The sequence below is a fragment of the Akebia trifoliata genome, chromosome 2 (assembly GCF_017979445.1).
Source record: "Akebia trifoliata isolate Shusen 1 chromosome 2, ASM1797944v1, whole genome shotgun sequence".
NCBI lineage: Eukaryota > Viridiplantae > Streptophyta > Magnoliopsida > Ranunculales > Lardizabalaceae > Akebia > Akebia trifoliata.
The window spans coordinates 10,091,707-10,113,296 of record NC_141376.1 but is presented as its reverse complement, the minus strand read 5'-3'; the positions used below and the strand labels follow the sequence as shown (position 1 = coordinate 10,113,296).

At 33.9% G+C, this 21,590-nt stretch overlaps 3 protein-coding genes and 1 pseudogene across 3 annotated transcripts; 2 read left to right on the top strand and 2 right to left on the bottom strand.

Annotated features, from left to right (window-relative positions):
- Positions 1-6,266: 6,266 nt before the first annotated feature.
- On the top strand, positions 6,267-7,809 carry LOC147409447 (putative mannitol dehydrogenase pseudogene; annotated as a pseudogene).
- A 3,236-nt stretch (positions 7,810-11,045) lies between these two features.
- Positions 11,046-15,530, top strand: LOC147409446 (dihydrofolate reductase-like). The gene is made up of 6 exons (XM_086429027.1): positions 11,046-11,366; positions 11,448-11,546; positions 11,659-11,700; positions 11,800-11,929; positions 15,100-15,201; positions 15,316-15,530. The coding sequence occupies exons 1-6, from the start codon at positions 11,145-11,147 to the stop codon at positions 15,426-15,428; spliced, it is 708 nt and encodes a 235-aa protein (XP_086285153.1). The 5' UTR covers positions 11,046-11,144; the 3' UTR covers positions 15,429-15,530.
- An 819-nt stretch (positions 15,531-16,349) lies between these two features.
- LOC147409445 (putative mannitol dehydrogenase) lies at positions 16,350-17,868 on the bottom strand. Its single transcript, XM_086459377.1, has 3 exons — positions 17,749-17,868; positions 16,885-17,038; positions 16,350-16,735 (listed from the first exon to the last, which is right to left on the bottom strand). Exons 1-3 carry the CDS (start codon positions 17,851-17,853, stop codon positions 16,527-16,529), a joined length of 468 nt encoding a protein of 155 aa, XP_086315503.1. The 5' UTR covers positions 17,854-17,868; the 3' UTR covers positions 16,350-16,526.
- Positions 17,869-18,055: 187 nt separating this feature from the next.
- LOC147409444 (putative mannitol dehydrogenase) lies at positions 18,056-19,782 on the bottom strand. The gene is made up of 4 exons (XM_086417917.1): positions 19,686-19,782; positions 18,980-19,007; positions 18,564-18,704; positions 18,056-18,254 (listed from the first exon to the last, which is right to left on the bottom strand). Exons 1-4 carry the CDS (start codon positions 19,780-19,782, stop codon positions 18,056-18,058), a joined length of 465 nt encoding a protein of 154 aa, XP_086274043.1.
- Between the last annotated feature and the right edge of the window lie 1,808 nt (positions 19,783-21,590).

The window sequence follows — 21,590 nt, the reverse complement described above, 5'->3', positions numbered from 1 at the left end:
TTTTTCGGTTGGGGGGGGGGGGGGGGGGGGGGGGGGGGTAGTTGATCTATCATAAGTCATTGCATATTTTGTCTTGAAAAAACACTAAATGCCAAGAGTGCCTCCTCTGTGCTTCGTCTTTTGCTTGATATAGGTGTTGGGGCTGGAACTTCTATTGCCAAAATGAAACTCCATAATGTAACAGTTCTTTCCACGACGATGAATCCAGTTCCTCTAGGGACCATCACACGTGCTATGTACTTAATGCCTAGTGCAGACCCCTGACATTGCAATCAATGATGCTCTTGTGTTTCGAGCTTGCCATAGTGGGCAATTATCGATTCAATTAAGTTATCGATATCTTCTTCTAGGCTAACATCACAATGAAGAAATGTCATCGAAGGGGTTGAGGAATTAGCAAGAGAAAACAAAAATAATTAAGATTTGAATCCCATGACCACAACCATAACAGAGACTCCCTCATTGCCTTTGATCTTGAGATTTTTCCTTATCAATTTCTATAGAAAAATGCAAATCTAATTAGAGAGTTAGATTGTAAACACCAACGATAATAGAAGATCAGTCACCAAAACAACTAACTAAAACATAATAGAATAGAGTAAGCCTTGCTGTCTTCACAACCATTTAAAAAGGCTCTTCCTGGAAATGAGGAGAACTTTATAATCTATCCAGAATTGCTGCTAATAATGTCCAACAGTTTTTTTTTATTTAATTAATTTATTTTTATTTCCAACAATTCTTCAGAAAATTGACAAAATGAGTAAGCATCACAAAAGATTTGGATATTGGTGCAGAGAATTAGGATACAACTCCTCATTTTTTTTATCCTTCCCAGAAAACAATGATGCTAAGCATTTCACTTTTAACAAACAACCTCAAGTCAAGGGTACTAAGCATTTCATTAAAATATAAATTTCTCTCACAGATGTTCTATTTCCACACATCAATTTAACAAAACTACTAAAATCAATATTAACAAACCAATAGTAAAGAATCTTAAGACTTAACATGCAATGAACAAAAATAAATGACTCCCTCAAACTTTTAATAAAGATGAAAGCTACTCATAAAATAACTATCTTGAAGGACAACAAATTTATATACCTTCTTTAGACATTATCGGCCCTCTTCATGGCCCAAACCCAGATCGTCAGCAACGTAGAGGAAGATAAAAGACGGCATGTCTGCAATTGCCTGAAGAGTTGAAATAGAAAGGATTAATAACTAGAAATGTAAAATGGAAGTTGAATATTTGGCAAAAAAGAAAGCATGGCGATTTAGTGTATCTCAATATTAAGGCTTAATATTTCTTTAAATGTCCAAGACTCCATATGGATCAACTTTTTATGTGCCTATCATTATTATTACTATAGTTCAAGCTCTTAGTGTGTGTTACATTAATTCAGAAAGCAAGAAAATGTTTTAAGAAGAATTATCTAGCTTCTAAGAATGATTGGTAGGCCACTTCCTTTGATGATTAATAAATACAAATCATAAATAATTCATTTTTGTAATGGCTAGGATTACGCACTTGGCATAATTTTCGTTGAACGACCTATTCAAGGAATGGGCAAAAAGTAAACTACTCGATTTATAACCAATTGTGCACATCTATTACTATACATGTGGGATACTATAGACACCTCATTTTTGCACTTGCCTGATTAATCAACTTGTCAACCCGATCGCAACAGTTCTCAATGATGAATGTTTGTTCCAATGCTTTATTTACTGCTAGATATATTTCAGAAATCCGGATGAGGTATCTCAAATTAACAAAACTGTAGAAACCACGCTACGTTAGGAAAATATAATCCCAAAAACTTAGGAATTCAGACAAAAAGAAGTTTCATGATAAAAATCACTAAAACAAATTGACCAAATTACCAAAATACACCTAACCTTAATGTCCAACAGTTTTTTTTTTTATTTAATTTATTTATTTTTATTTCCAATAATTCTGCAGAAAATTTTGACAAAATGAGTAAGCATCACAAAATATTTGGATATTGGTACAGAGAATTAGGATACAACTCCTCATTTTTTTATCCTTCCCAGAAAACAATGATGCTAAGCATTTCATTTTTAACAACCAACCTCAAGTCAAGGGTACTAAGCATTTCATTAAAAATATAAATTTATCTCACAGATGTTCTGTTTTCACACATCAATTTAACAAAACTACTAAAATCGATATTAACAAACCAATAGTAAAGAATCTTAAGACTTAACATGCAATGAACAAAAATAAATGACTACCCCAAACTTTTAATAAAGATGAAAGCTACTCATAAAATAGCTATCTTGAAGGATAACTGGTCGTTGTAAAAACTTGATGTAGAATGCAAAGATAGAGATTAAGATATGGACTTGGGTAAGTCGAATTCGTTCCACAGGGACAGTTGGGATTCAAAGATTCATTCGAATTGAAAACTAAAACAAAGTTAGAAACAGATTGATTTTAAAACAAAATAGAATTGTAGCAAATTAGAAAATGGAAATCACCAATAGAAAAGGGGGATTAAAACTAGAAAAAAAAGGGCTTAGAGTGTTCAAGTCCACCATTGCAAGTCATTCATAATGCTGAATCATTCTAATTATGACTCCATCCACGTAGCATGTCAATGCTCATGGATCGAAAGATGATTCGATGTAACCATTGATTGTAACCCAAGAATATCAATGAAGATCTCTGACTTAGACAAGATTATCCGACTTATGCTTCCATTCTTCACAAAGCATGAGTGTTATTGAACTTATCTAAGTAACACTCATCAAAGCTTGAATTAGAAGCATGAGTTAGATGATCTTATCATAGAGAGATTCACAGATTTAACATTTAACATAGAAATATAGAATTGAAACAACATTAATAGAATGAACTTGCTCCGGCATCCTTGATCTCTCTAAAGAGGATCTAGCCGATCATTGCAAGGATCATATTGCAACAATAAGAAAATAAAAGAAGATAGTAGATGAAGAAGAGAATGTAAAACAGAGATGCAACTTAATTTCTTTTTTGATGGCTTTTTCAAAGAATTACAATAAGAACTAATGGGGGAAAAACTAATACAATTAACTCTTAATCCTCTCACTACTACAAAACACTCTTTCTAAAAGAAAAACTAAGAAAAATACAGAGAAATTAAGGAGAAGAAGAGGGTCAAGAGGGACCCTTTCTTTGAAATCAACCATCTAATTTATAACATTCGTAATTAGGTTATTGGGTCGACTTTCCGGATGATTTGATTCGAAAGAACCATTCAGTTATAACGATCCAAGTATCTAAAACATCTTGTGCAAATCTCGAGGCAAGATGGCTCTAGATCACCGTGGAGCACTAAGGGGCCACAGCGGTATGGTGACGTGGCAGCGGAACACGATCAAATTTTGTCGGTGGCTCTCTTTTTGCTTGCACATTGTAATGAAGCTTGTTACACGATTTGTTGACTTCCAAATGTACCTTATTTACTTGTAATTAGTAAGAAGTCTCATTACTTTCATTAATTTGAAAAATTAGTATAATTTGTTATTATTTATAAGGACTAACATTTAAATGTTGATAATCTTCGTGGAATTACAGTCCCAAAATCGAATAATTGGGACCTTATCAACAACAAATTTATATACCTTCTATAGACATTATCAGCCCTCTTCAAGACCCAGACTGTCAGCAACGCAGAGGAAGATAAAAAAAGGCATGTCTGCAATTGCTTGAAGAGTTGAAGTAGAAAGGATTAATAACTATAAATGTAAAGTGGAAGTTGAATATTTGACAAAAAAGAAAGCATGGCAATTTAGTGTATCACAATATTAAGGTTTAATATTTCTTTAAATGTCCAAGACTCCATATGGATCAACTTTTTATGTGCCTATCATTATTATTACTATACTTCAATCTCTTAGTGTGTGTTACATAAATTCAGAAAGCAAGAAAATGTTTTAAGAAGAATTATCTAGCTTCTAAGAATGATTGGTAGGCCACTTCCTTTGATGATTAATAAATACAAATCATAAATAATTCATTTTTGTAATGGCTAGGATTACCCACTTGGCATAATTTTCGCTAAACGGCCTATTCAAGGAATGGGCAAAAAGTAAACTAGTCGATTTATAACCAATTGTGCACATCTATTGCTGTACATGTGGGATACAGTGGGAGAACTTGCTTACAAAGTGCCCAGATTTCCTCTTAAAAAACTATTTCAATTGGTACTCAAGCAATTATGAAAATTTAAATTAAATACAAATGTCACTAGAGTATGTTGTGCCTGTTAGACTATACAAAAGTTTTTAACAATTAATGAAGCTTTACACACTTGATCTTCTTGTAATCAAAAGAATATATGATTGAAAATGAAATTTGAAACGATGAGATTTTGAGGAAACCAACCAATTACAAGCAAGAATCCAACACCTAAAAATGAGCCTAAACTAAGGTTTTTGTACTATGAATAATCCTAAAGTGCCTAAAAATGATATATAATAAAACAAAAACAAAGAGCACGAATTATTGAAATTGGTTACTAATATTTTATAAGGTGAGATTGAAACCTGGAGAACAACAACTTGAGGGATTGAGGCACTGAATTGAGTAATTTTTTTTCAATTAATATCAAAGGTGTTTGAATCAATAAAATGTATTCAATTGGGGTCACTTCTACACGAAATTGAGTAAAAAAAAATACTAGTATTGTTGTAGATCTAAATAAAGAACGAGAAGGTATAGCAGATCAAAATGCTCTTTTTTCCCCTTTGAAAGAAGTAGATCGATATGCTTTTAAACCATAAAGTACGCTTGTGCCCTAGATTAGACAAATATAGAAATAATAGAACATAGAAATTAGAGACTCAACGATTTCTCTGCAAATCACCCTAGTAAAACACAATCGAAGAAAAATAGAGCATAAAGATCCATCAAAGAATTTTCCCTATTTTTTTTCACTCTAAATTCGAAGAACGTAGCTTCAATTTCAAGCGACATTAGTTTTCTCTAAACAAAATTCTTGCTTAATGGAATGACTTCTCTTGAGATAGATCACTCATAAATTATGTGGGTATAGACAAATCTCAATCTCGAAAAAAAAAATGAAGATTTAAATAAAATTAACAGATTTGAACACTATTTTATAAACTTAAGATAAAATTATTCAAATTCAAACAAATTTAAATCAATTATGAGCAAATCTAAATGTTGATGTATGTGGCTCATATTGAGTGGACACGTATATAAAGAATACAGGCAGATGCCGAAGTGGAGAGAGGAGAGTTTTGTGTTCTTCGCTTCACTCGAACGGAACGAAGTGAATGACGACATCTGCTAAAAACATATGTTTGTCAGGGATGAATTTTGTAAGTTGGGGGTGTAGGGGCAATGCTCCCGCAGTATGGTACAGGGGTATTATTAGAATTTTCTAATATCTATTGTACGATTAGGATTTATTATAAATTCTTATGATGTAACCCAAATTTGATATATAGTGAAAATTCAGTTTCTCATTTTTGTGGATATAGGCACATCACCGAACCACATTAAATATGTGTGTGTTTATTTTTATTTATTTCCTGTTTTTCTCTTTCATATTATTCATCAAAAATTGTCACACGTAGCACAACACTATACCTCCAAACGATCTCTTACAATGAGGAATCATACTTTGAATCCTATCTTGTTGCTCCAACAACAAATCATCATGTCTCCTTTAGGATTCCTTCTGTGAAAGTTGCAATCGTCGCGTTAGGGTTTCCATTTCTAAGAAAAAGTAAAAGATATGCAACCACGAGACCAAGTTTTAATTGCAAAACTTGTATAAAAAATAGAGAAGTAGAACGAGTTTTGATTCCCTAAAATACTGAGATTAAAGAAGGTGACGTTTTAAGAGAATACGCAAGCACGAGACCACGATCAAGAGTTAGGGTTTGAGTGAGAGGAGAGAGAGGATGAGCTCTTCTTCCTTATTTCTGAAGTAACTCTTAACAAATGTGGAAAGAGGAAAAGAGATTCAATTAAAAATGTGATTTTAAAAACACCCATACAGTGACAGTCACATTTTTCCATCACTAAGAGATGGATAGAATGACGGTTTATATATGTGGTCGTCGCTGCAACTCGTTGTTGTAGAAATAATTTCCTGTAGTGGTGTATTGAACTTGCTTCCCCTAATTGGATTAGATGATTGGAGAAATTATTAGTGAGAGATGAGTTAATACCAATGTGATCACATTGATATGAAAACCAACCCTAACACCTGGTTACGTATTTGTATATGCATGAAATCATAGGGTGCAATGTGCAAAAATTCATAGTGGGAGACAAAACGGGTTTGGGGAGCATGGTCGGATCTTGTAGTTCATGTGACAAATGCTTTCAAGACCTGGAGTATTATTGCCCAAAATGTGTATATTCACCCACAATGCCAATTACTACGATGGCACAATAATGTATGGTGGATTTTCTGAAAAGATTGTTGTGGATGAGCACTTTGCTTGCCATTTCCCTGATAAACTACCGCTATTGTGTGCTGGGACTACAGTCGACAGTCCAATGAAGTTCTTTGGACTTAGCCTTTGGGTGTTAGTGGGTCTTGGTCGTGTTGCAGTGAAGTCTGCCCAGGCTTTTGGGATGAAGATTACAGTAATCAGCACTTCTGCTAGGAAGAAGAAAGACACCATCGAACGACTTGGTGCCGACTCATTTTTTGTCAGCTGTGGTCCAGCGGAGATGCAGATAAATAAATTGATGTTTTTGTAGATGTTAAAAAACAAACACTGGAAATTTTGAAAATGCAATGGATCAAAGCCCATGAATATTATAAATTGAATTTCGATGGCCCAATGCTGTTGAAATTTTGATGTTCCCCAAATTTGACAACTCTAGAGTCATCTAATTTCTCCCATCCATTTTAATTTGATGGTTTCCACCCATAAAAATAATAATAATAATTCGATAATGAAAATTTTGACACCTTGAGCTGTCGATATTAGCTTTTTCCACGTTGTGAAATGAAGATCAATCTAGCCTTATCTTGTTAAATATTACAATTTTTTAATTGATGTTTGAAATGTGAATTGCATTTGCTTGTTCTAACGCTATTAGTATTAATAATTTCTTAGGCTGCAATGGGCACTTTGGATGGTATTATCGACATGATCTCTGCCGTTCACCCTCTCCTTTCATTGATCGGTCAATTGAAGACTCACGGGAAGTTGGTTAAGGTTGGTGTTGCAAATAAGCCACTAGATCTACCCACCAGGCCTTTGATGATGGGTGGGTTGTAATAATTATCTTTGGGTTGCAATGAGAAATATTGTATGGTTGAACACTTATGAACACTACTACCCCATGGCATCGATATTTTGGTGCTGTCCTCACTAAGAATTAGAGGGTTGGGATCCGTTGACTCCAAATAATGACTCATGAAAAAAACACATGATCTCAACCCTTTAACACAAATCTCGGAGATACTTATCCCAAGGATGAATCTCAACCACTAGATTTTGCATTTAGAGGGTTGGGATCATGTGCTTTTTTCATGAGTCACTCTTAGGAGTCAAGCGATCCTGACCCATAATTAAAATGCTGATTATGATTAGGTAGGGAGGAAGATCATAGCAGGGAGTGTTGGTCGGGGGATGACGGAGGTGCAAGAGATGTTAGATTTTGCAGGGAAACAGAATATAACTGCCAATGTAGAGCTAATCTCGATGGACTACGTGAATACTGCTATGGAACGACTTGCCAAAGATGATGCTAGATATTGATTCATCATCGATCATCATCTTTGGCAAACACACTCACTTCTTAGCTAATTCAGTGGAAATCCAAAGTTTATGTTCTAATAGTATTGGAAGTCAATAAATTTAAGTGTTATTGGTTAGAGTATTAGTTATGATGCATTGTAATGGATGCACCAAATCATTTTCTAAAGATCAGGATGTATTTGATTTGATCAGAGAAGAGCATTTAGAAAGGTGACCCGTTCATATAGCAACATTTGGTGTCTACATGGCATGTTTTGGTTAGAGTTTAAAATACATAGAGTTGTGCGTCATATATAGAACGAATTGTTTAGAAGTCAATGTGTTTTAAATACCAACCAAAACTTGCCACACAAACATCATTCCTAATTTGTAGGAATGGGACACGGTTTCTAGATCAATAACTTCAACCTAGAGTGCAGTGATATAGTGTGTGCCAAAGAGCCTATGATGCCAAAGTTAGATAATAAGCAAATGATCATTCTCGAAATGATAAAAAAAATGAAGTTCTTCACATTTCGCATCCAAAATTTATTTACAGGGGTTTCTTTCTCATTGCCTTGATTTGGCAATTTCCTCGTATCATGTATTTTTTTTCATTATCATAGAGATCTTCTTCGTATCATAGGAATGCATCAGTAATTGACCCATGGATTTTCATTATTGACTATGCCTACTTTTTATCACTCGCTGTGACATCTTCAGTGGTTGACTGGATTAATTCCCATCTAATTGAAGATCAAATCATAAATAAAGGTCCTAAGAATTTTCTTGAGTAAGGAAATGCCTGTATACAAGCACTAAGGGATGAAACATTCATCACATTGTGCAATAAATTGGACATATGTAATATTTAGATCAATGAATTCCACAATTTACTCTATAAAAATCCTATTAAGATTCATTTCAAGTCAATCCAATCATCAATAAAATCAATTCTTTATCATGGTATCAGAACATATCATTGTTTGATCTAACTCGAACTTCCTAATCATTCTGGCCCAAAGTGTTGACACTCGGTCCCCCATCCCATTAACCTTTGTTACACATTGTAGTTCTTGCACAGATCATGCCCAATGGGCATTTCATCAAAAGTTGTCATCTACATAGACTTTCATCTTTATTTACAACCATATGACACTCTTCATAATCATCGCACTCCTCTTAATGCTGCTATCAAGAGCTCTTCTTGAGGGAAATTGGAAATTGGAAATGCGGGAAATAAAAGAAGAGGATCATTGATCAAATGAAAAACTAACAAAGAAGAAAAGAATAAGAATAATGCTGAAGTGACCTCAAGATTGTATCTCACATCGCAATTTCCTGTGTGGAAGTGTGTAGGAACCATAGATGCATTTCCACGTCAGGAAAGTGCGATATGAGATACAATCTTGAGGTCTCTCCAGCACGGATCAAAGAACAAGGAAGTGACATATGGGCAGCCAGGTGGATTTACAGTGGAGGCACTTCCCCACCGTATATGAGACTTGACAAAAAATCAGCTCGATTGAATAACATGGTTTTAAAACTCGGTTTCGCCTCTTGTCTCGTCCAGGCCGGATATCGAGTCATCTCGGACAAGTTTTCCGATACGTTTGAGACGTCTTGTTCAAAAAATCAAAAAATTAAATGTGAGATATTAAATCTCGATCAAAAAAGTGACTTGTGAGATGATGTCATTCAGTTCCGATACTGAGTTAACTCGGATGATATGTCTCAGTCTCGGACGAGTTTTAAAACCATGTTGAATAATCCTAACCATTTGATATTATAATAGTAATCAGGAACTTTTTCTCTTCTATTTCAATCCATTTAAAATAAATGGAATTTTTTTTTTTTTTTGAAATCAAGGTATTTGAGTTTCTCATAACACGTGGACTAATCCTTCAGGCACAGGTAGCCCCCTCCCTCTCATGCACCAAGTAAATTTTAGGTTAAAACCTTGAGAGTAACACTTAAAAGGGGAATTCAAACTCAAGACCTCTGCATCATGAGGTATGGTCTTGGCCATCTCACCAACCCTTAGATGGCTAAGAATGCAATTAATTGAATAATTAAAACCACAACAATTGAATCTTGGTATAATAAAAAGAAGCCATCAAGAAATAATTGTGCTCCCTCAAAATTAGGCTAAAATCAATGTGTAGAGACATCAAGGGTGGGCCACACAACATGATTAAGTGGGCCTAAGGTTCATGTGATTTCAAAACATAAACACTAGCCGGGAAATATTTTTGAAGAAGCATCAAATAGCATCTATGATTATCACACACTTTCACGTCAGGATGTGAGAAATGAGGTACAATCTTGAGGTACCTCCACCACGACTCCAACAAAAAATTGTGGCCTATAATAACAAGAGATTTATCTGACAAACGTATTGTTGCACTTTTATTACAAATACTTCCTTGGAGATAACTCTTAAGGAATCTTACTTTATGAAATTTATTACCAACCAAACCTCACTATATAAAGTTTGTTATCAAAAAACCTGGAGTAGGATCCACCTCACAAAATTCAAATTTATGAGGTTAATTTGTTGTTTAACATACTTTAGAGTGGATTTCTAAACACATCACTCTGTGACATCCAAAAACATGATCTGATTCCATAGGTTATGAAGGAAAAAAATCTATGATCTTTAAAAAAATCAGAAAAAAATATTTAATTTTCACGGTTAAATTTTAATATTAAATTTGAGAGCTCGGTAGCCATCCATTTTCAACATCTACCGTCCAACTCAAAAAGTTATACAAAAAAAATATGTTGAATATGAGTTTTTCCATGAAATCTAGAAGGCTGTGTTTTTTTTATTGCTAATTTGATAATCCATTGGACCCAACGACCAAATTAACAGTTGAGATGAGAGAATATTCTAAGGAAATCCCAAGAAGTTAGAAATTCTACTGATCCGTATAAAATTGTTACTCAACCAGTGTTTCAAGAAAAAGCCCCAAACGTCGTTTGAGGTTAGAAAAATCCATTACAAACACGTTGGAAACGAATCATGAGTCATGATTCTGTGAACCATGAGAGCAAACGACGTCTGAGACTAGTGAATCATGAGTCATGATTCTGTGAATCGTGAGAGTTGTGAAACATGAGAGCCAAACAACGTCTGAGACTCGATATCAAGTGAACGGTTGAGATGGGATAATACTTTACCGACTTCTTTCACACATATCTCAACCGTTTGTTTTGCTGTGAATGTCAAACATTGTTTGACAAAATTTAAATAATAAAAAAAGGGTCCTTTATATAAACCTGAAAATCGTGTCTAATGCTGCACCGCAGACAACGCGTGAGGAAAGCGAGAGGGTATTTCTTTCCCTCTTTAAATACAGAAGTGAGACTCCTCCAACTTAAGTGGAGAAATTTAGGGGAAAATGGGAAACCAAAGGGAAGATGAGAAGAAACCCAGATTTCTCTGTCTCCATGGATTCAGAACTAGTGGTGAAATCCTCAAAAAACAGGTTGGAAAGTGGCCAGAATCGATTCTTGAAAAGTTAGATCTCGTGTTCGTTGATGCCCCTATTTTGGCTGAAGGGAAATCCGATGTAGAAGGAATCTTTGATCCTCCTTACTATGAATGGTTCCAATTCAATGAAGTTAGAATCTCTCTATCTCTCACTCTCTCATTCTTTAATCCCAATTTTATATCAATATTATCTTCTATTGTTGTTCTTCAGAAATTTACGGAGTATAGGAAGTTCGATGAATGTCTGGCTTACATTGAAGATTACATGTTAACGCATGGTCCCTTCGATGGTCTCCTTGGTTTCTCTCAGGTTTATTTTTTCTCATTATTTTAATTTTTAATTTATGTGTTTTATATTATTTTTTTTTTATTATTTTCCCACATTTTTTGTTCTGTTCTGTCGATGTTCACGAAAATTTTAGGGGGCGATTCTCTCGGCGGCTTTGCCTGGTCTACAAGAAAGGGTACTGTATGTAAATTGTGGGATTTTTGGAGCCCTTTTATGCGATTTTTCTCCTTTTTTTTTCTTTTTTTGAGATTTATTTGTCTGTTTTTAATTTCAGGGTGTAGCACTCACAAAGGTCCCCAAAATAAAATTTATCATAATTATTGGAGGAGCAAAATTTAGGTTACCTGACGTGGCTGAAAAAGCTTACTCATCTCGGATTACGTGCCCTTCTCTCCACTTTTTAGGTATTTTTCTCGTAATTTCTTATCTTGACTGGGGCATTCTTGTTATATTAATTAAATTATGATGGTTGGATGAGTATTCATCCGGTACTCCAAGCAATTGGGGAATTATAGAACTTCAGGTCTCCTTTACTGACTTATGGCAGACACTTTGGTTTAAATGTCCATCAATTGAGCAATATGGCATGTGAAGAATGCTGGAGTGAGTTAGTTATCCTATACTTTGTAGTACAGGATCGGAATTTTTGCTATGTTACTTTGTTTCAGAATTTTATAGTCATAAACAATCAACCAAACATACCTATTTGTTTGTCTTTCATAAAAATTAAAAATTCTAGTGTTCACTAATAACTGAGATGAGATGACATTCCCTGAAAATTTTGATTCTTAATAAAAATCTATATTGAAACAGGTTTTAATTCTTAAACCCATTTATTTTTATTTTTTTAATTTGTATTTATTGGGTGGAAGTTTGACGAAGATCTTAGGCTATTTGCAAGTAAGTTTACCCTAAATTTACCAATAAAAACTTCCCACAAAGTGTCAAAGAAGATCCACAAATACATGCACCTTTAGGCCCTGCTTGTTTGCATCAAAAAACACTGTAAAATGCAAAAGTTTGTATTTACATAGTTTTGCATTTACTGAATTTTACGTAATTTTATGATTAAAGTGCTTGGCTCTGTTCAATGCAAAATTTCACACTTGTTTGGTTATTCTGAAAACACAAACAAACAAAAAAGGGCAATTTTATATTTTCTTTGAAAATCTCTATTTTTTCTTATAAAATATAATTTAAAATTAAAAGAAATTGACATTTGGTTACATCTAATTATAAAACTACAAACCAATAGTCATTTTCATATGGGATTAACATTTGAAAGATGATTACCAATTTGAACAAACCAAAAAGCTAAATTAATAAATAAAATAAAATAAATCTCAAATCTCAAATCTATCATTGTCATTAGTAAAAATCAAATACCAACAGACTTTTAACATGAGCAAATGAGCCTATATTTAATATAATCTATATTGGTGGGTTGATATGTAATGTGTCAACTAACTAAGGGTTCTTTTTTTTTTTTTTTAAGCTAAGCAAGTAAGAGACTAATGGTTAAGGGGGATTTGAACCTTAGGTCATGAGATCAACTCTCCTCAAGCCTTACCACTTAGCTAAGTGGCACCTTAATTGTTAACTAAGTAAGTTATTAATATAGGGTGAATCATTCCATCAAGGATTAGTTGAGATGGTATGAGCGATTGGGTATGCTCCTCATGTCACACCTTCGAAGTTCTGTAGGCCCCTCCACTTAACAAGTGACTATATTTATTTGGTAACACGTGCTAGGGTGGTTGGTATGTGTGACCTGCCAAAACAAAACAAAAATATGGGATGAATTACTATTTCGTGAGTTGAAAATGAGTTATTTATGATTCCGGCCACTTTTCATTTTAATTACCAAAACGCGAATGATCATGTTTTCGTGAAAAAAAATTCAGAACGAAGAGAAGTCACTTTAAAAACCTTCGAATTCGTTATAGTTCACGTTTGAGTAATTACTATTACTATGAACAGTGAGTCAGAATCATAGATTCATCAAAAGTTGATCAGTTTTTCATAAATATCCCATTCATATAAGCCCAGCAAAAGAGCAAATCAATTGTTGACATGGTCTCTTAAAAAGTTTGATCAGGCCACCTCCAAAATGCCATGTGGCACACTCTTCTGCAACTGATGTCACTTTATTTTACCATGGTTATTGTCACGGGGACAATGTTACAGGTTAAAATTTTTCTTATTTTAATTACTGTTCTTGCCCGTGACAATCTGGTATCAGAGCACGGTTAATGGCTGGTGGTAGCGCAATTGAGGCGGTTCGAGATCGAGTTAGCCAACTCGAAGTGTTGCTGGCTGAACTATAGCCTCTGACACGCAGCCCTTCCGTGCTCATGGGTTAGGGGGCTAACAGTTATATATTATACATACAGTTTTTTATTCCCTCAAGATATGTAATTCTCTGTTGTTTGCTCTAATGGCTTGCGTGCTTTAATCAAGAATCATAGAGGCAAGCTTTTGTTAATGAGTGAACTCTCATTCTCCAAAAATAATGCGACCCCTAAATGATCAAATCATCAATTCCAAAATCTCCCATCTGGAACTGTGAATGGAGACCTTAAATTCAATCTATTCCAACTTGGAAACTTCAAATCTAATAGGATTTAAATTAAGGTAGAGGGCTGTTCAGTTCGTTGATCAGCGTTGGGGTAGGAGAGAGACAGAGGGTTGGAGAGAAAGAGAGAGGTGAGCTTGGATTGCTCTTAGATTGCGTAGAAAAGAGTAAGATAAAAATGTTGAGTCTTGTGGTGGTTTTTTGCAACACAAAATTTTACGGTGTTTTTGGATGATTTTTTGTGAAAGGTCACAGTTGTTTACGATGGGGCCCACAAAAATGTTTACATTCAAGCAATTGTATTCTGCAAATCATTGTAAAAATTTTTGTTTATGACTTTTTGCGGGACAAACAAGAATGATCTTAGTATTTATTTCGAAGGAAGGATGTCCTTATCATAGACTACGGACTACGGAAAGGGGACCGAGTTTGATAGGAAGGCCTCATATAGCTAGTGTCATGGGAAGTCACGATGTGCATGTGCACTATGCCAGTCCCGAAATTTAAATTTGTTTTGCTCACAGAAATATGGGATGCACTAATGACATGAACCCACGTGTTTGGAATGGCAAAAGGCACAGAGCAAAAATTCACTCCATCAGCCCCTACACTGATTTTCTTTTATATGCTAATAGTGAATAGTTAAAATGGGATGTGGATCCTCTGTAGCATTCTCCCCAGGCGACAGACTCGTGTTGGGAAAAAATAACACCTGAAGCCTGCAGTGACTTCAGGGTGGCTTTGCACTAACTGGTATTATGCAAAGCCTTGGCATCAAATTTGCACTATTAGAGTGAGTGTTGAAAGATGTTTTTGCCGTACAAGTGAGTTAAGAAGGGCATTTTTTAATTGTTCTTATTATAATTAATTTTTTACAGTTAAAATATTTTTATTAACATTTAAGGTACAATATTAAAACAAAGTAATGTCAATATTAGGTCAATGGGATCATATTGATATGTTAAACCATGTTTATGTTTTTTTTTTTTTGGGTTTCAGGTGAGACAGACTTCTTGAAGCCACATGGGACTGTTCTGTTGGAATCATTTGTCAACCCTTCAGTGATCCATCACCCCAAGGGCCACACAGTACCCAGACTTGGTAATTAAAAATCTTCCACATTTTTTTTTTTTTTTTTTTTGCATTTATTTACAAGTGAGGCCGAATATAATAGAGAATTAATTTTCTTCATTTTTTTTTTTTTTTTAATTTCAGATGAGAAGGGCTTGGAAATAATGCTCAACTTCCTTGAAAAGATTCAAAAAACGCTATCTTGTGGCAGGGAACCTGCTTCTCTTGAAGAAGAGAAGGAAGCAATATTAGAGTAGAATAATACTCCATTGTTACCAAACTTAATATATCATGAACACCAGCTTGAAGACATTTGATATAATTTAAATGAATAATCTACTAGTTTTTTATTAGCTTAAGTGGGTGATGGTGTTCTACAATTTTCATGTTGTGACCTATGTTTTCTAGTTCATCAATAATCGGTTTCTTGTTTCGCTTAGGTTCGCTTGTGCACATTTATAATTCATGTATATTAGTTAAAAGTACAATTATAATGTTAAAATTTTCTAAGTTATATAAAACCAAATTAATATAATAATCCAAATTATAAATATAAACATTGAAAAAAACAATAATAAATTGATTTGATTCATCAAACAAATTAAAAAAAGTTTTTTTCATCGAACTCCATCAAAATAAAGTGAGTGGGTTTGTGATTCGCTTGATTTTATGAATCCAGTGTGAGCCATACTATAAATTGGTTTGATTCATATCAATTTTAATGGACATTTTTGAAAAATCATACTTTCATAGATGTCGAATTCCATCCACGAGTAAAAGGAAGTCCCTAGCTACTTGGTTTGAGCCTACTGGTTGCAACCAATTTATCTTTGAGCAAAATAACTTTGATTCCTTGACGATTACTTTAAGCATATATGAATGCTCCACTCATCTCCTATTGCAACATTAGTGATGATCACATTATCTTATGGAGGCAAGCTGAGCCTTAATAAGCTACTCAGGAAGAGTAGGTCAGGTGCCCTAAAATCATCAATTGTCCACCTAAAATGCTGGTATGGATTGAAAAAGAAAGAAAAAAAAATAGTGTCCTTGGAGGAAATGGATTGCAGGTGTACAATCTTTATTTAAATCAATGCAATTCTTTATCTAAAATCATGTTAGAGTTCATGTTTGAATACAATTTAATTAAGACAATCTTCATAAAGAGTTTGCACCACTATATCATTGCACAAGATACATACATCTCATTATGCATAAATGCATTGCTACAAATAGAATACTAAATAAGAAACTCTGATCTTTTGGAACCCAACCAAACCAAACCAAACCAGCCAGATCAATAGAACTTGAATTTATAACTCACTTTCAACAACATCTTAGACTATCAATTTCCATCAAAGTGCCTCCGAATTAAGTGTATTTGCCACATCAATGACGAATCTGTATTTAACATCACCTTTGGCAAGTCGCTCCATAGCTGTATTCACGTAGTCCATTGATATAACCTCTATATCTGCTGTTATATTGTGTTTCCCTGCAAAATTTATCATCTCCTGTGTCTCTTTCATCCCACCAATGCCACTACCTGCCACTATCTTCCTCCCTATCAAACAAATCAACATTTTCGTTGTTAGTGAAACCACGACCAAGCTTATTCTGATATCCAGATACTAATTATGGATTGAATAGTCTTTCTAGTTACAAGTTACTGATGACAAATTGATGATAATGATCGTAATTATGAAAACTTACCCATAAGCAAAGGGAAAATAGGTAGCTCTAGCGGCTTATCCGGAGCACCCAACATAACCAGCTTTCCATGTGTCTTCAATAGTCCGATTAATGGAAGGAGCAGATGAACAGCAGAGACTGTGTCGATAATACCATCCATCATGCCCATTGCAGCCTGAGATATCAATAATATTAGCGTTAGAACTAGGACTAGCTACCCCAGCCTGACCTAACCCACAATTATATTTTATATATGTATATTATACATAATTTGATATATAATTTTTGTATATAACAAAAATAATTAAAGCATATCATAAAACACCAAAATTTTCCTCATCTATAACAGTTTTTTAACTTGGAAGGAGATTTGATCCCTATTTTGATAAAAAGTAACATCAAATGACTTTAAACAACTTCGAAAGGTTCTGGTTGTGTGTTCAAAACTGGGTGGCCACTTAATTTATCATGTTGTGTTAACGTTGGGAAACTTTTGTGGGGCCAAAGCATGCAGTCGTAGGGACGTGGGATACCCTACATTATCGAAAAAAAAAATTTTGATTATAGACAAATTGAAAAGCTAAGCAGTGGTAATTCGTCCCAACCAGTTAGGGCCAGGGCTTAACCCACTTCGGTATTTCGGATTTAGGCCTGGTCTAAGATATAGTCCACATGATATAGGGTTGGATTAGGACTCATCCAAGCTTAGCTCAAACTTGCCCATTGACAGCCTTAATTAAAACATGAAATGCACTACGTATGTAGCTAATCCTACGATTCCAAGCACATTGGGTCAAATATCGAGTATGTATGCTATAGATTGGTTCTAAATTGGCCCTGATATCCATCAACAATATGTGACATATACAACATCCATTCATTTACCTGCATCTCTTCTGGATCACCACTAACCAAGAATGAATCAGCACCAAGTCGTTCAATTGCTTCCTTCTTCTTGTTAATAGAAGTGCTGATCACTGTAACTTTCATCCCAAAAGCCTTGGCAAACTTCACAGCCAGATGACCAAGCCCCTCTACACCCAAATGTTTATCAGGATCGCTCAGTCCAAAATATTTCATGGGGCTGTAAAACTGTAATACCACCGCACAATAGCGGTGCAACCGCATCTAGGGGCACATTTTCTGGGATTTGGACAACAAAATGCTCATCCACAACAATCTTCTCTGAATATCAACCATAGGTTTTACTTCCATCATAGTAATTTCCATTGTAGGTGAGTATTAATTTAGGGCAATAGTTTTCTAAATCGTGAACACACCTGTCACATGAGCGACATGATCCAATCATGCATCCCACGCCCACCTTATTTCCCACTTTGAATTTTGCTACATTGCACCCTACCTCTGTCACTACACCAACAATCTCATGCCTATACACGCAAAAAGGTTATGGTTTTAGTGTTAAGATGATTTCAATAGGTAAAGTACTTCTCTAAGTAATGTTTTGGTTAAGAGAAAATCTGAAATCGTCTCAACTGAAAAATTCCTAGACATTTAGGGATAAATTGATGAAATATTTTCGAAACATTGAATGTTTTGGGGTCAATGTTTCATTCTAGTTTTGGAAACTTACATGTCTCGATGTAGAAACATTCTGAAACTAGAGGAACTTTGAACCATGACCCCAAGCAAATGGCTATGATGATAATAATGATAATGAAATGGAAAAGATGGAGTACCCAGGGACCATAGGTAAGAGGGAACTGCTTGAGAACTGTTCGATGCCTTCAAGCGCAGTTGCCCATTCATTCTTAATGGAGTGAAGGTCTGAATGGCAGATTCCACAATAAAGTATCTTCATGGTGATGTCGCCATTGGCCCTGCAAACATATTGATAGAGGTCAGTAAATTCATTCTTAGTGGAAAATGTCTAGGATGATATAAGGTATTAAAATTTTGATCAAACATATTAATAAAAAAGTTTTTGGTAAAAATATTTTACCAAATGTGTAAATTAATATTATATTCATGAAATGATCGAAATATAATAGAAGTGATGATGGAAATAATGAGAGTATTTTATTAAAATCTATGTTACAAAATTCATTGGTACTAGATTGAATAGTGAATTGAATCGAATTGGAACGAAAAGAACCAGTTGGGGTTAATTTCGTATTGGAATCCTGGAATACAGTGAACAACATATATTTTAGAACTGGTATTTTATTTTTTTTTCAAAAATTAAAATAAAGTATACTTCAGTAGGATACATTGATCAACAAAATATATTTTGCAAAATATACATTGATTTCTACTGACATATATATACATAACAGACTACAAATCAAATATTTTGTTATGTCTTATATAAGTGAAAATATTTCATAAAATTATGTCAAAAATTTAATGTCTAGAGTATAGATATATTAATTATTAGTAATATATAGCTTACAAAAGTTCTTTTGGCACAGAGAGATAACACTTGTCCTTCCTATTTTCTTGTGTTTGATCATACATTTCATACCAAATATTGATGTTGATATAGCCCACAGACCTATAAACTGAAGGTTCTTGGCGCACCTACACTGATTGATGACTTTTAAACGCTGGTAACCGGAAGTGAACAATCAAAAACCATGGAAAAATTACTACAATTTCAAGTATTTGATGAGAAAAAAATGCTCAATCCAGCCCTTAGAAATCATCAATCAACACAATTAATAAAGGATCGGCCAGTACAGAATCACAACTACATTTTTTTTTTAAGAAGAAAAAGAAGGAAGAACTCTAAAGAGTAAGAGATGAAAAAGAAAAAAAAAAAACAGATGAAGAGATTTATTAGTGAAAGTAACTAAGTATACCTTCTTGAGAATTTGAAGGAGAGAGGACACCAGACGTATCTCTCGCTTCCCATCCAAACACCTTCTGTGGGTGTTCCTCTTCTGGTGATTTCGTCATTTTGGTTTCAAGCGCGCATACAGAGAGAGAGAGATGGTGTGGTGGAGAACTTTGAGTGAGAGTGGTGGTATTTATAGTAAAATTGGGATTGGGGAGGAGAAATTCAAAAGTTTAAATATATTGAAATGGAATTCAGACTTTTCTAAGAGAAACATTTCCCTTACTAACTTAATAAGATTGTAAGGTTTACTAAGGGTCGTTTTGCTCAAATGGATTTCCACATCTGCAATCCAACATCACAGCCCTCTAAGTTTCTTTGAAAAATTCAGATAAAAAAATAAATAGAAATTTTAAAAAATAATTTCTTTTGAGATCTAAGGTTTTGCCACTGACATCTATATTACTCAAAAACTTAGAATTGAAATTCAACCATGAAAAATAACTATTTGAACAAAAAAAAATATTCAAAATTCATATAATTTTATTCTCTACAATCATGAAGCATCAGATCATGTTTTTTGATGCCAGCAAGGTAAATCCAAGGACCCTTAGTGAAAGTGAAATCCTTACTAACTTAGTAAGGTTAGTCGGACACTTTTAAAATCGTCACATGTGTTTATTGTGACTTTCTACTCGTTCAACGGTCAAACCTATGTTAATTAGTTTATTCGCTTGGTTTGAACTTGGGCTTCTTGTCCATCACCCAAGAATGAGAGTGCGATTTTGTTGACGCACTTTTTGGTGACCAAATATGACCACTCAGGAGGATTTTGTGGGATACTTTATTAAGGTCACTCTTTTTTTTTCTTCAACTACTCCAACTATTAACATATTACAATTACCTCCAAACACGGTGATTTTGTTTTGAAAAATATGATTTCAATAGAAAATGGGATATACTTTTCTTACTAACATAGTAAGATTTAATACTTACTAAGGGTCGTTTTACTAAAATGAATTACCACATTAACAGTCCAATAAGCTACATCCAAAACTCATAATAATAATATTTAAAAAAATATATATATTTTGAGTTTGAGGTAACATTTTGAAAATCATTGTGTGTATCAAAATTTCTCATAACTCCCAAACTTAAAATTGAAATTCAAAGGTGAAAAATGATTTTTATTTTAGAATTTCTTTTTTTCAAACACCAAGACTCATAATTGGGTAGTGGTTAAGGATATCATTTCAATATGTTAGTTACCCTTCACATAAAGGCCAAAATCATGAATCAATTGACCAAACATAACATGAATTAATAATATTTGTTTCCAATATATATGATGTAACTTCGTAACATTTTTTATCCTCTTACCTATATCATAAACTAAAATAACGTTTGAAGAAATAATGTCATTCACAGAAAGAAAAAAAAAAAAAGGATCAAAATGTCTTCTAAGCAATCTTCATGACTTTAAATCCTTGCAAAAATATTTCTATGTCTTGGTACAAGTCCTCCATAGGTTGGTTCTTCGTTTTCTTTTAACTACAAACACAGATTCATGTTAAAGTCAATGAAGAAAAGACATCAATTTTACAAGTCTAATAATACAATCAATGATCTTGTATTAAACATTATTTAATTGGTAAAAATCATACCCACTATGATGATGAATCTGGAAAATCTAATCTTCGAACCGGTCTTTGAGATTCATGAGTTTGTGTTGAAGGTACCTATAAAATGATTGATGCATACAAGTAAATGATGATTTTCATTAAGTTAAAAAAAATGTCAAGACATGTAAATTACATACCGGTTGAGACACGTAAATACCATTTGGAAATAATTGATTATTTCTTTGTTCTGTATACCCTATGTAACTATATTGTGGGTACATTCCTGACCATGGAGGTAATTGACTTAG

Excerpts from the sequence above, each read along its gene's own strand:
- LOC147409446 (XM_086429027.1), top strand. The coding sequence starts at position 11,145 with ATGGGAAACCAAAGGGAAGATGAGAAGAAACCCAGATTTCTCTGTCTC. Across the intron at positions 11,701-11,799 it reads TGCCTGGTCTACAAGAAAGG|GGTGTAGCACTCACAAAGGT; the intron begins GTACTGTATGTA and ends TTTTAATTTCAG. Across the intron at positions 15,202-15,315 it reads CCACACAGTACCCAGACTTG|ATGAGAAGGGCTTGGAAATA; the intron begins GTAATTAAAAAT and ends TTTTAATTTCAG.
- LOC147409445 (XM_086459377.1), bottom strand. The coding sequence starts at position 17,853 with ATGAAAGTTACAGTGATCAGCACTTCTATTAACAAGAAGAAGGAAGCA. Across the intron at positions 17,039-17,748 it reads GTGATCCAGAAGAGATGCAG|GCTGCAATGGGCATGATGGA; the intron begins GTAAATGAATGG and ends TTGATATCTCAG. Across the intron at positions 16,736-16,884 it reads TATTTTCCCTTTGCTTATGG|GGAGGAAGATAGTGGCAGGT; the intron begins GTAAGTTTTCAT and ends TTTGTTTGATAG.
- LOC147409444 (XM_086417917.1), bottom strand. The coding sequence starts at position 19,782 with ATGACGAAATCACCAGAAGAGGAACACCCACAGAAGGTGTTTGGATGG. Across the intron at positions 19,008-19,685 it reads TCCTTCAAATTCTCAAGAAG|GATTCCAATACGAAATTAAC; the intron begins GTATACTTAGTT and ends ACTGTATTCCAG. Across the intron at positions 18,255-18,563 it reads CTCTTACCTATGGTCCCTGG|GCATGAGATTGTTGGTGTAG; the intron begins GTACTCCATCTT and ends TTGCGTGTATAG.